The 13,738-nt window shown below is 52.7% G+C and overlaps 1 protein-coding gene across 2 annotated transcripts in view; it reads right to left on the reverse strand.

The window, feature by feature from the left end:
• Nab2 (NGFI-A binding protein 2) overlaps window positions 1-13,738 on the reverse strand; it is a 15,775-nt gene continuing 2,037 nt past the window's right edge. The window contains exons 2-10 of one of the 2 annotated variants that reach the window (XM_021175149.3): window positions 11,639-11,718; window positions 7,454-7,615; window positions 5,417-5,839; window positions 3,298-4,171; window positions 2,803-2,936; window positions 2,398-2,449; window positions 2,180-2,312; window positions 1,779-1,970; window positions 1-832 (exon numbers count right to left, since the gene is read on the reverse strand). In XM_021175149.3, the coding sequence (XP_021030808.1) occupies window positions 723-832; window positions 1,779-1,970; window positions 2,180-2,312; window positions 2,398-2,449; window positions 2,803-2,936; window positions 3,298-4,171; window positions 5,417-5,499 (1,578 nt within the window). In that variant the 5' untranslated portion in view covers window positions 5,500-5,839; window positions 7,454-7,615; window positions 11,639-11,718 and the 3' untranslated portion in view covers window positions 1-722. Of the gene's footprint in view, window positions 833-1,778; window positions 1,971-2,179; window positions 2,313-2,397; window positions 2,450-2,802; window positions 2,937-3,297; window positions 4,172-5,416; window positions 5,857-7,453; window positions 7,616-11,638; window positions 11,719-13,738 lie in introns of those variants that run through there. The other variant, XM_085843251.1, reaches the window with a different exon arrangement.

Below are 13,738 nucleotides of genomic sequence, written 5' to 3' on the forward strand. Positions count from 1 at the left end.
TCCTAAGCCATAAAATAAATTTTATTCCAAAATAACAAAATAAATAATCTACTGTACACAATCTGAAAAGAAAGACACGCTAAGTGTTCGACAGGTGCTGCAGTCCTGCCGGCTGAGGAGGCCCAGGGTCCAACCCAGGCCTCTAAGGGGCTGGTGGAGGGAACTTCGGGGCACCCTCCCACACAGTGCTGAGAGAAAGGACTGCGGGGAGGGGGGAGATGAGAACGGGTGGGCAAACTGCAGCACTTGTTAAATTAAAGAAACAAACTAGAAGCACAAAAAATGGGGATGGGGAGGGGAGACCCAGTTTTCCCAAGCCCCCAGTCTCAGAGTGAAGGGTTCCACTGTAAGTCGCTAGACCTTCCTGGGGAAGTTCTTTCTCGTGTCCAAGCGGAGTAGTTCAGCTGCTCACACCACTGCTGGCCACCTGGAGTGTGTGTGTGTGTGTGTGTGGTATGAGAGAAAGGAGAGCCCCAGCAGGCTGGAGGCAAAGTCCGTGCCCCTGAGCCGGGTGAGGGCACACCTTGCACCGTCCTTGTGTCCTCTGGCCAGGCCCCTGCCTGTTATTGCTTGAAGCCCCATAGTCCGGTGCCCATGGGGCGGATGGGAGGCAGAGGGCAGCAGAAGGATCCTTCTAGGGTAGTGGCGAGTGCAAGGGTGGAGAGTGTGGGGGTCTAATTGAGCCAGAAGTCTGGGTCCTGGGTCTGAGACTTCCCCCACTTTCACTGCCGGCTGGCTTCTGCCTCCACTTTAACGCTGCTCCTGCGGCCCTCCACCAGAGCAGGATGAGGTCCCGGGGCAGGGCAGCGGTCCAGCAACCCCTCCTCGAACTCTGTAGGAAAGAGATGTAGGTTGGTTAGAACACTGGGTTGGAGGCTGAGCAGAAGCGTTGTTATGAGGCCAGGCACAGAAAAATGCGAAGACAGCTCCATTTATTGAATTACTGCCTCCTGCCCACTGCATGTGTATGGGGGTTCCATACCCAAGCCTATGCAGCTCCCCCTCCTAGTTTGGTTGTGTGTAGCTCTCTGTCTCTGTGTGTCTCTCTTTCCCTGTCTCGCCCGCCTCTGCTCTGCTGGAATTTCTGGTTCTGTCAGGAGCTGCGGGGGCGGCTTGGCTCTGACCTCTCCCCCTCCCCCTTCCCAGGCCCAGCCACCCCCCTCCACTCACCTCGGGTCCCCTCCCAGGTCTCGCCCTCCCTATAAGTGCTCCCCGAGTTTTTGGTAGCCAAATCAGGGGAAACACAGGAAGCTAGACTCCCAGCTCCTCCCTCAAGAGAAGCACCCCCTTCAGTCCCCGCCCCCACTTCCCACCCACGCACAGTTTAAAAATACCAAGCCAGGGTTGGTGGCTTTGCCTGCGGCGTCACTCTCAGCCCAGCGGCTGCCCGGCCCTCTCCTTTCCTATGCACACATAAAGTGCCCAGTTTGGGCTCCTTGGTTTCCAAGCTGGGGAACCCTATACCCACAACTCCCAGCAATTCCATCCCCCGCATTAGGTAGCTCTAGCCAGGCCTCCCTTACTGCTGTCTCCCCTGCTCACCTTCACCCCTCATTCTGTTCTCTGTTCCTTGGTCAAAGATCCCCACCTGAATCAGACCCTCCCAATTGGAAATAACCCAGTAGTAGCTTGCCCTGTTCAAGGTCTGGCTAGCTGGAGCTCCTCCTACTGTTCTGACAGCTGTATCCCTCTTCCTCCCTCTGGTCCTAGAAAATGAGGACCCACATGGGGGCCTGAGTAGCTGGGGTGTTTAGGGACAGCACTGCTGGCTGCCTCACCTGCGAGAGGCGGCTTCGCAGGCACACAGGGGCTGAGGCGGCCCACACGATCATGGGAGACGAGGCGGGCGAGCCGCAGCCCCTCATCCATCAGTGTCTGCTGCAAGATGTGGCGGCTCCATAGCCCATGCGCTGGCAATGCCAGGGGCAGGTCAGCAGGGGGCGGCGTCAGCCTTGGGCACGACCCCACAGCTGTGGGCATGGGCACTGGTCAGGTCAGGGGCTGCCGCCAACAATACCCACCCTCAACCGACAGTCATTCCCATAGGCTCCTCTGTCCCCATCCAGCCAGGCCTCCCAACCCTGTTCCAGGCAGTTGACACCTGGCTCATTCCTGCAACCCACCCGCCCCGCTTCCACCGCCTCCCAAAGCAGAGAAAGGTGCTCTAATGCACACTCACCCTGCAAGTGGCCATCCAGGCTCTCCCCAGACAGACTGGCGCTGTCCTCCTCTAGGCTGGGGCGGTATGGGGGTGCATAGGACTCAGGGCCTGGAGGAGGCTGCTGGATTTCATTATGACTCTGTTCTCCAACCTGTGGATGCCCAAAATTTGGAAAATAAGGACTCAGCAAGACAGTGGTTGGGGCAGGCTGCCATTCCCTGCCCCCCAAACCATACCTCTTGTTTCAGTTTCTTCAGTGGTGGGCCTCCCAATTCTTCAGAGTGAAGCCTGCAAAAAAAAAAATGGGGAAAAAAAAAGAGTGGAATTAGGAAGGGCCCCACAACTCCACAACCCACGGAGTGCACAATCCGGCCAGGAAACATGCATTACTTAAAAACTGCAGGAAGAAGCTGGTTGGACAGGAGCTGGAAGTCCAATCATTATCATGTGTGTGTGTGGGGGGGGGAGGGGTTGGGAACAGAGAGCAAGCTTCAGACAAGTTTAAGTTGAGTTGGCAAGGTGAAGACATGCAGGTGGGTGGTAAGCAGGCCTAGAGCCGCCTGAGCCACAAGTGGGGAGAGCCAAGTCCTTGGCAGGATTCCAACCAAATGGCCCTGGGGAAGAGGGGGAGGGGGTCTCACCTGGATCCCTTCAAGGAAGAAAGATAGGTGCTCTCTCGGGCTACTTGTCGGGACAGTGAGAAGAGTTCTACCCTTCGCAGTAAAAGAGTGTTGTCCCTCATGCAGAACTGGGCAGCAGCCTCGTTGATGGTCAGCTGTGGCAAGAGGACAGCCAGTGTGAGTCCTTGACTCTCCTACTGTTTTTTTCCCCTTTACCACCAAGGGAGGCCCATCCAAAGACTGCCTGCTTTAAATAATACCCAGGAACTGCCTGTACTTAAAGACAGTGGTGGGGACATTGCCCCTATCCCGGCCTCCTGCACCTAGGATGTGAGCAGCACGGGGCTCACTGCTATTATCTCAGCTTCCCTTTGGGTGACAAGAACATAAAGCAGCAGCAGGGTTGGGTATTGTGGGTGTGTGGAAGGAACTTGGGTGGACGATGGAAGAAGTCTCAGAGGCAAGTGAACTGAGCCCCAGGAGTGAAGGGCAGCCCTGAGGACCCGGGGTCCTCACCTCGTGCAAGCTAAGCTGTTTGCCCTCCCGCCTTTTGGAGTCCAGGCGGCCGTAGATGACGCTGTACTTCCGGATCTCCTCTTCCTTCTGGCCGTCGTGATCGTCCATCTCAAAGATGTGCCCCACGCTCCGCGCCAGCTTCTTATTCAGCTTCAACAGGGATGCGATCTCTCCAGTGTCACCCCTGGGGAAACTCCGGAAGATCCTCTCCACACTCTCCACCACCATTCGCACCATCTCTGGTTCCAGGCGGTCTGGACCACCCCCTGCACCACCAGCTGCCACCCCCCCAGCCCCAGGCCCCTCAGGGACTCCTCCCCCTGCAGGTGGGGAGAAAGGGGGAGACCCGGCCTCCTCTTCTCCCCCTGCTCCAACATCAGATTCTGGAGTGCTCTGGCCTGGCCAGATCCGGGGATCCCCTGCCCCAGGTCCTCCAGGGAGTGGCGACAACTTCTCTCCAAGTTCGAGGGGACTCTTGGGGCTAAAGCTTCGAGCACTGCCGGCCTTTTCTCCTGGGCTGCCGTGCCCATTGCTCATGCTCCCTTTCCGAGTACCAGCTGTCTCAGAGATCTTGAAAAGCGGGATGCTGGAGACGGGCACAGCAGGCACTGGTTGGCTGAAGAGCCCTGGGTTGGTGGCCCATTCTCTCAGAGCCTTCTGTAGACGTCGGACATGGAGTGGTTTGGTGGCCATGCCCACGAGTGCCATGATTTCCAGGAACTCCTCCTCGCCCGCCTCACACAGCTGCTGTACATCATCTCCTCCCTGCTGGATGAAGGTCTCGTAGTAAGAGAGGAGGTTGGCGCGTTGCAGGACCCGATACAGCTGTAGCTCACCCAGCGTCCGAGGCAGTGCCATGGCTGGGGCACTTGCCCTGAGGGGGAAGGGCAGGAGAGAGGCAGTGAGTATGAGTACCCTGCTGGGGTACCAACCCACACTAACAACTGCCCTCTTTCCTGGACAGTGCCCTCCGATCCCCAGGAGCACAGAAGGCCGGTTGCCCGACCTAAGCTATCAGGAAAAACGCTTACCTTGTCTTTTACTTTGATCTTTCTGGTCTGGGCAGCACAATCTTGAGCCCTGAGACTCATAACTTCCCTGAAATGGCTGGACCCACTTCCCTCCCAACTACAGTCCTTACCTCTTCCCCCTAAATACTCAGCAGCCTCAACATTACTTAATGTAACATCCCATATTAAAGTTAACTTAGAATACTAAGAGCTATTGCTGGCAGCTTTACTCCTTGGCCAGGTAGCTGAGAGGGAGGGGTGTGGCCTCTTCCTTGGCATTTAGGGAACCTGGTAGACCCTTGCTCCTGTTCTTCGCTTCCAAGGATTAAAGCACCCTTCCTAGAATCTGTCCCAACTTTCCAGGCTGCCCAGTTCCCTTCAGTTACCCCCTCTCCTTTGATTGGTCCTTCCTACTATTCAGCAGGCCCCTCTCTTCTGGGAAAGGGGGAGGGAAGCCTTGATTGTTCTGCTCTGGGGCCGTTCTTCCCACACACTCCCACAGTAGCAGCGTCTGTGGGCGAAAACCGCCTGGGGGCTCCCGCCTACTCTCCTCTCGCTTGTTTTCCACCCTTATCTTCGACAAGGGAGTGCGGGAGAGGTTGAAGGTCTCTTGAGGAAGGGGCTGCACGCCGGAGCCACCCCTCCTCACCCTGTGAATGGTCATTTCACGGGCAAGGGAGGCCTGAAGCACACCCCCTTCAGGCCCGCAGATGCTTAACTCAAAGGAACCACCTTCTCCCGGATGCCTGCTAATGACACACTGAGACAGCTAAGAGCCCCCACCCCTCACACTGTTGATAGATCAAGCTCTGGAGCTTCCCTTGGCTGGGGGGACATTCTTTGCAGAAGGCTCATGTGCCTGGTTATGCCCACTGAGTAAACCTGGAGTGGAAAACGAGGCAGTACTCTATCGTATCCAGGTTCATCAGGTCTTTGTTTGCTTCCAGGATCCCCTATTTCGAATACTCACCCCCCTTTTCCATCAGTCTCCACCTCCCACCTCCGTCCCGCTTCCCCACGTCCTCTTTTCGACCTCCACCCTTTAGACCCCATTCCGGAGTCCAACTCCACCCATCTCCACTCCCTGCCACCTCCTTTTGCCCACTAACTTGAATCTGGGTTGCGGGGTCCGGCGTGTGTTATCCCCTCTGCCAGGTGGCTGTTCCGCTGTGGGAGAGGGAGCTCTGTGCATAGACGGCCAGAGATCACCAGTGACTCCCCTCTCGGTGCCCGGCGCCTGCTGCGCGCTGCTCTTTGCCTGGCGCGCGCGGCCCGGGTCCACCGCTGTCCAGGCTCCGTCCCTCCCTCCACGTCTTCTCTCTCGGAGCCTCCGCGCCTCTGTCTGTGCCTCTGCCCCCACCTCCCCGGCTGCGCTTGCCGCCTCTCCGCGCCTCCTCCCCCGCAGGACGCACAGGGAGCGAGGCCCGGCGCTGCGCTGGCTGCCGGGCTGGCGGGAGGAGGGCGTGGGCAGAACCGGGGGCTGGGTCCGGAGGCGGTGGGTGGGAGCCCAGGCCTGAGCCTTGGAGAGGCTGCTGCGGAGATTGAGAGGAGGAGACTTGGGGGAAGGTGGGGGGTGGGGTGGGGAGGGGGAAGGTGTGGAGGTGGAGGCGGGGACTCAGGAGTCGGGCGCTGAGTTGGGGACCGAGGTGACCGAGGCCGAGCTGTGGAAGGGGGAGCTTGGGGACCCAACGGGCGGGGCAGGTCGCTCCTTGCCGCCCACGCCGGATGCACAGCCGGCCCTCTCTGCGCCCACGTACCCACGTGAGCGCCCCGCCGGCTACATTCCTACTCCCTGCACCACTCCTACTCCTGTGAGCCGAGAGCGCAGTTTCACAACCACGCACAAGTATACAAAGACACGCGCACGTACGTGCACACGCGTCCAAACAACGACGCGGACGCCCGTTGGCCGCACTCCGGCCGCGCCGTGCCGTTAGTTTGAATGTTAGAAGTGATGGGGGAAAAGTTAGCGAAGGGTCGGGGTGTGCGGTTCCTCCTGCTCGGCTCCCCTAGGATGTATCCTTAGGGTAAACCTGTTTGCGCAGGGCTGCGCAGGAATCCCTTCGGTGTCTTAACACCGTTCTCTGGCCTAAAGGTTGTAATATGAAGAGGCGGCTCTCAAACCTTGGTCGTAAGTTATACTAGAATCTACTATTTACTTGAGCGTTGGTTAGGCACGTCGGGGTTGCTAGGTAGAGCCCGGATGGGTTTACCATGTTTTCGTGGCACCCTATTTTCTGATGGCCATGCCTTACTGCTTGGACGACTAGATAGCAAAGCCAGGAAAAGGCAGCTACCTTCTCTGAGGTCATGAGTTATTGAACCTCTCTGGACAGTGAAGTGGAAGCTGAGCAAGAGGCTAAGTAAGAGTAGTCTACGTGACTGCCCACCGTGGAGGACCGCCTTCAAGGAGCCCAACCCCCTCGGTTTCTTCTAGACCCATCTGGTTCCCATTACACGCCCACGGCTAGGAGGGTTGGGGGGGGGTATCGGGCACGCGGGGGTTGTGTAGGCCTTTGGGGAAAGGGAGGGTGGGGGTGGGAAGCGTGGCCGACTGGTCAGAGGAAACGTCCCTCTAGTTTGAAACCTCGGCTCCTCCCCTCTGCTCAGCACTTGTGAGTGGCTTGCCCCAGCAGGGCGTGGGTGGTGTGGGTCGGGGCGGGTTCTACATTCCAGATTCATTCCAGACTGACGAGGAGGGGGATCTCTTGGTTTCCCGAAGAGGGATGGGTACTTTAGGAGGAACGATTTCAATAGCTCAGGTTTTTGTCTTCCAAACATACTAGGGATTGTAGGAAGGTGCAGGGTCCTTCTCCTGACCCTTTGCTACTAAGGAGGGCGCGACTAGACGGCCTTTCCTTCAATGTGTGCGGCGCCCCTCCCCCACACCCCCGTCCGGTTATTTTGGAGTCTGGGCTGCCAGCCGCTGGCCCCGGGTTTCCTCGTGCCCCCGCCCTCCCCCCTGCCCACGCTCCCCGTGACGCACATCCTTCGCCCACACTGCCTTTGCTCCGGGCGCCCCCCTCCCTCCCACAGGTCCCTTTAGGGTGGCGCTAAGTCCTGGGGTCTGGAGAGAGAGAGGGCAGCTAGTGCCGCGGTAGGGGGTGGGGAAGCTTGGGGCGTGAAGCCGGGGAGCCGGAACTTACTGTGTGCCTGGTCCTGGTCCAGGAAAGAAGACGATGGAGGGAGACGCCGAATCTGAGGCCTTGGCTCCCGTGTTTGGGACCAGGAGGGAAGGAGAGGAGATAGATTTCGCTGAGACACGTGCCCGGGTCCCTTTGTGGGTCAGAATGGGTCCCGATGAGAACCTGAGTGTGAGAGTGAAACTACGGAGTATCATTTGTAGCTTTGTTTCTCAAGACTTGCCATGAGATTTAAGTAGAGCGCCTGTGTGGAAATTGTTAATTGTAGCTAGTCAGATCGAAGACTATTGACAGTATTTTGAGTTTATGTGTTTGTTTCTTTATATCTACTTGTGTATCTGTGTCTGTAGATTATATCCAAGTCCTTGTGTGTGTATTTTAAAATACATACATTAGGAAAAAAAATACAAAAAAGCAGCATTGACTTGTCAGGCCCCAGCAGAGGCCCAGAGCGCCCCCGCAGCCCGCAGCCAGAGCAGCTGAGATGTCTGTTCTTCGCTTTCCTCCCACGGCTACCACCCCCACATACCCGCCTACTCTCTTCCGCTGAGAACAAGGAATTTCCAGCCTTTGGCAAAGGGTGTGTGTGTGTGTGTGTGTGTGTGTGTGTGTGTGTGTGTGTGTGTGTTTTCGCACAGACAGGTGTGTGTTGGGGGTTGACAAAAGGGGAGTGGGAACTTTTTTTTTTAATTTCATTTTCTATCAGGCTCCATTTTTCCCAGTGCCCGAATTTACCTTCCTCTCTTGCTCTCCCCCTCGCGCCCCCCCCACCCCCAGTAACCTCAAAGGCAGAACACAGCCAAGTGATGTCATTTAACCAAAGTTTAAGATTCCCTTTATTGTCCACGTCTGTTCTAGGAAGGGAAACGGTATCTCCAGTTGTAGTTCTTAAGGAAAAGGGTGGCGGAGACTGAAGAGAGGGGAGAAAGTGGGTGGGTGAGGAGCGAGCATACTGCCTGCCAGGACTGTCTTCCCAGGCACGTGGAGAATTTCATCTAGCAGATTGCTCCGCTCACTCCCCACCCCCCACGCTGTCAAAAAGAGACTCACTCAGCAAGGCTTGGCTGGACCTCACCTTTCTCAGACTGTTCCCTTCTGGACCCCCACCCCCACCTCCCTGTCAGAATTAATTCCTCTTACCCTTTATGGGTGATGCTGTTTTCTATGTTTTTAAATAACACTTTTTAATGTATATGTGTTCTTGGATGTGTGTGCAGGACTGTAGGTGCCCACGAACCTGTGCATGGGTGCTAGGAACTAAACTAGGTCCTCTGCAGGAGCGATGGGTGCTCTTAACCTCTGGGCCATCTCTTCAGCCTACCCCACCGCTTAAAAATAACTTTTATGTGTGACTCTGTGTGTGTGTGTGTGTGTGTGTGTGTGTGCGCGCGTGCTCACTGAGGTCAGAAAAGGCGTTGGGTCGTCTGGAACTAGAGTTGCAGATTATTGTGAGCTGCTGTGTGTGCTCGGGAAACTGAATTCAGACCTCTGCAAAAAAAAAAAAAAGCTTCTCCTTTAGCTGCTGACCCACCCATCGCTCCAGGTCCCACGCCCCCACTTTGCTTTTGAAGCAGGGTCTCTCTCTGCAGTTCTGGCTGTTTTGGATCTCACTATGTAGCCCTGGCTGGCCTGGAAATACTTAACATCTCAAAAATAAACTACACCTATAAGGAACTCACTGACTGGTAAAAGAAGCAACCATATAAACAACACACGGTGAATAATAGGAAACATATAAAAGGTGATAAGTATAGTCTTTTGTAGGAATTCTGACCAGCAATGACACCCCCCACCCCCAGTCTGCCTGTTTAAAGGACTGGGATAGACAGAGCATCTGCTATGGGCAAGGAAGGTTGGGGCTTGATGTATGAATAGAAGTTTTCTAGGAAGACAGGAAGTATATAAAGAGAGACAAAATTTGTTTGCGTGAAGGTATGAAACAGTCAAATGTTTCAGAAGCTAGAGGTTCATGTTCACTGTGGGCGGGGCTATGAGAAATGATGGCGTGTAAGTTCAGTACACTTAAGTCTGCACAGATGTCTGGGCCACTTGTGTACAATGCCCAAGGAAGCCAGAAGAGGGTGTTTGACGCCCTGGTATTGAAGTTAACAGTTGTGAACCCTTTGGCCTCTGTGGGTGCTGAGAAACAGCCCAAGTCTTCTGGAAGAAGTGGTGTTCTTAACTGCAGTCATCTCTTCAGTCCCTACTTTAACTTACTTTTTTTTTTTACTTGGCCTCCTGCTGTCTCTGTTCCCAGCACTGAGGTCATAGACCTGTGTCACTCGCCTGACTGTCTGCTATTTTTATAAAACACATTTGAAGGTGCACCCCAAAAAACAAGTCATATCCAGTAATTGTAAAGCTTCTTTGTCAAGTGGGGCACGGTGGTGACACGGTGGTGACATGGTGGTGGTGCACACCTTCAATCCCAGCGCCCGGGATGCAAACGCAGGCAGATCTCTGTGAGTTTGAAGCCTGCAAGATGTAGAGTGATTCTAGGCCAGCCAGGACTGTTACAGAGAAACCCTGTCTTCTCCAGGTGGGGGAGCAAAGCTTCTTTGTCAAATTGCTATGAATGAGGCTGGAGAGGTGGCCCAGCAGCTAAGAATTCCGTTCCCAGCACTGACATCAGACACATGTAACTCCAGCTCCTGTCCCGAGGAGCTGATACCCCCTGGCTCCCGTGGGCACCTGCACTCACATTCCATACCCCCCCCCACACCCCTCATATGTATATATTAGAAAAATAAAAATTCTCCTTCTACTTAGCAAGGCATGGTGGTCTATGCCTTTAACCCCAGAATTTGAGAGGCAGAGATGGATGGAGTTTTGTGAGTCTGAGGTAACCCAGGCCTACATAAGGAGTTACAGTCCAGCCAGGGCTGCATAGTGAGACTCTATGGAAAAAACAAACAACAACAACAAAATGTTTCTAAATATACTTCATTTCTGAAATTTTCTCTACTCGACAGGTGTCAGCTATCAAGCAGCATCAAACTTTGAATGGCATTATAGTTATTTTTTTACAAAATAATTTATGTGTATGGATGTTTTGCATTCATGTTAGTCTGTGGACTACATGCCTGCAGTGCCTGTAGAGGCCAGAAGAGGGCGATGGATCCCCCTGGGACTGGCATCACCACAATTGTGAGCTGCTGTGTGAGTGCTGGGACTCTGATCCTGGTCCTTTGGAAGATCAGCCAGTGCTTTTAACTGATCAGCCATCTCTCCAACTATAGGTTTTTGGTTTGTTTGTTTTTTGTTTTTTTTAAAGATTTTTATTTAATGAGTGCTCTATCTGCATGTACAACTGCATGCCAGAAGAGGGCATCAGATCTCATTATAGATGGCTGTGAGCCACCACGTGGTTGCTGGGAATTGAACTCAGGCTTTCTGGAAGAGTAGCCAGGGCTCTTAACTGCTGAGCCATCTCTCTACCCACTTTAGTTGTTTCTTCATAGCTGTTTGGAGATATGGTAGGACCATAAAGACTCAAACACAGAGTAGAAGGAGCAGACCTGCATTTAGGAGAGGGGAGGGCTGTTTTCCAGAGGGCACCAGGACAGTGACTAGATGGCTCCCAAGAACCTCCAGGACATGTGTAAAGGTGGAAGGAGAGAATGGAGTCCATGAAGTTGTTCTGACCACCTGCCCAACTCATTCATGCACACAATAGAGGGTTTGTTGTTGTTGTTGTTGGTGGTGGTGGTTTTTTACAAAGAGGGTGAGGCAGAGATGGGGTCAGTGAGAAGAATCACCATTTCCAGGTCTGAAGATGTGAGGTCCAGCCTGGTGACTCACGAGGTCTATAAGTATCTCCAACCCTAAATACATTTAAAGAAGTAACAAAAAATTAAAAAAAAAAACAGCCGGAGCCGGGTGGTGATGGTGCACACCTTTAATCCCAGCATTTGGGAGGCAGAGGCAGAGGCAGGCGGATTTCTGAGTTCTAGGCCAGCCTGGTCTACAAAAGTGAGTTCCAGGACAGCCAGAACTATACAGAGAAACCCTGTCGCGAAAACAAAACAAAACAACAACAACAACCTAGGGGAGATAGCTTCAAAGAAAGTAAAAGCCATTACTTCCCACAGGAAAATGCCAGCGAGGATGGCAAGGGCTGGGTGGGTCAGTGGCAAGGGGAGGCCAGGACAGACGCAGGAGGATGTGGTCATTGATTGGTTCCATTACCTTCATCAAGCAGTTGACAGCTTCCATCCTTTTTCAGTTAACTTCATCAAACAGTTAGTAGCTTCAAACCTTCAGAATTCCTACATCCAAAAAGTTATAAGACATGATTCTTTTAGTTCTGGGGACTGGGGGTACAGTGTCATGGTAGAACACTGGCCAAGCTTGTAGGAGGCTGTTTTTTGTTTGTATGTTTGTTTTTGTTTTTGGTCCCAAAACACAAAAGAAACAAACAAAAAAGCCCCAAACCAAGCCCCTCTAATCTGACTAGAGTCATCTTATGACAGAAAACAAGAGCAGCTTGCAAGGGGTTGGGTTGAATCCCTCCTCAGGCTTGCTGACACCATTCTTCCTACATCTTACTACTCAAATTCTATGCTGCCTTAGATGGCCTTGTGGTTGCTCTTCTCTCTCTCTCTCTCTCTCTCTCTCTCTCTCTCTCTCTCTCTCTCTCTCTCTCCTCTCTCTCTCTCTCTCTCTCTCTCTCTCTCTCTCTCTCTCTCTCTCTCTCTCTCTCTTCCTTTGGATATTTTCAAGACAGGGTTTTTCTGTGTAGCCCTGGCTGTCTGGAACTCCCTCTGTAGACCAGGCTGGCCTTGCCTGGTCCTCTGCCTCCCGAGCCCTAGGATTAGAGGCATGTGCCATTACCTCCTTTTTGGTTGCTCTTTTATATAGTGAGTGTGCGCCAGGTTATCCTTCTAAATTAAAGACAAACAAAAAAACAACAAAAAGTCCAAACCTGAAACATATTTACCACCATAGTATTTACACTATTCACTCAGCAGCCTGGGCCTGAGTTTTTTGGCTATTTGCATAAATCAGATCCACCTGCAGGTAATGAATGTGCCTTGTAGCCACCAAAGGTGACTCTTGAAATGCTTTGAAGAGTCTCCTCAGTGCTAAAAGACGTGGACTGCTTTACTCACTCTCTTCGAATGACAGCACTCATTTGGGTGATGAAAGTGTGACATGTTAGAGATAACCTAGTCTCATCATAAGCAGTGGTGAGTAGTCAGTGATCTGATGGAGTTAGTTCCCAAACCTGAAAATAGTTCACCTGTTTTTGACTTTAGTGAGAACAAAAGAGAAAGCCCAGCCAGCAGTGAGAATGGGAAGGCCTGGCCTGGTATGGAGGCCGGTGCCTGTGATCCCAGCACATGGGAGTTAGGGATAGGAGTTGACAGTTGTCCTCAGTTATATAGGAAATTTGAGATGGCCTGGGGCACATGAAACCCTATCTACATAATGTATATGTATATATAATATTTATATAATACACACACACACATACACACCCCAAAACCAGGCTGAAGCGATAGCTCGGTGGTTAGGAGGACTTGTTGCAAAGGGTCTAGAGGTTTGGTTCTATACAGCATCTGGCAGTTAACTGTCAGTTCAGTTCCAGTGTATCCACAGACCTTTTCTAACCGTCACATGCATCACACCCATGTGGTGCACAAACATACATGCAGGCAGAACACCCATACACATGAAATAAAAATAAATCTGAAGACAAACAAACAAACAAACAAACAAAAAACGACAGCAAAACCAGAAAAAGGGAAATGAAGGAAGAATGGGAGGGAGGGACAGAGGGAGGGAAGGCCTGGAAGACAAGCGAGGCGTGCCAGCAGGGCAACACATGCCTGTAATCCCAGCATTTGTCAGGCAGAGTCAGAAGGATCACTCAGACTTTGATGCCAGCCACATCTCTACAAGCTCCAGGACAGCCAGGGTCATATAGCCAGACTCTGTCTAAAAATTGCACATCTATGGGCTGGCGAGATGGCTCAGTAAGAGTAAGTGGGTAAGCAGTCAGTAGACCGCTCTTCTAAAGGTCCTGAGTTCAATTCCCAGCAACCACATGGTGGCTCACAACCGTCTGTAATGGGATCTGATGCCCTCTTCTGGTGTGTCTGAAGACAGCGACTGTGTACTTATGTATAATAATAAATAAATCTTTGGGCCTGAGCGAGTGGAGCAGAGGTCCTAAAAATTCAATTCACAACAACCACATGAAGGCTCACAACCATCTATACAGCTACAGTGTACTCATATACGTAAAATAAATATATCTTTAAAAAAAAAAAAAAGCACAAAAAG

The sequence above is a fragment of the Mus caroli genome, unplaced genomic scaffold, assembly GCF_978045245.1.
Source record: "Mus caroli unplaced genomic scaffold, Mus_caroli_1 scaffold_9, whole genome shotgun sequence".
Lineage (NCBI taxonomy): Eukaryota > Metazoa > Chordata > Mammalia > Rodentia > Muridae > Mus > Mus caroli.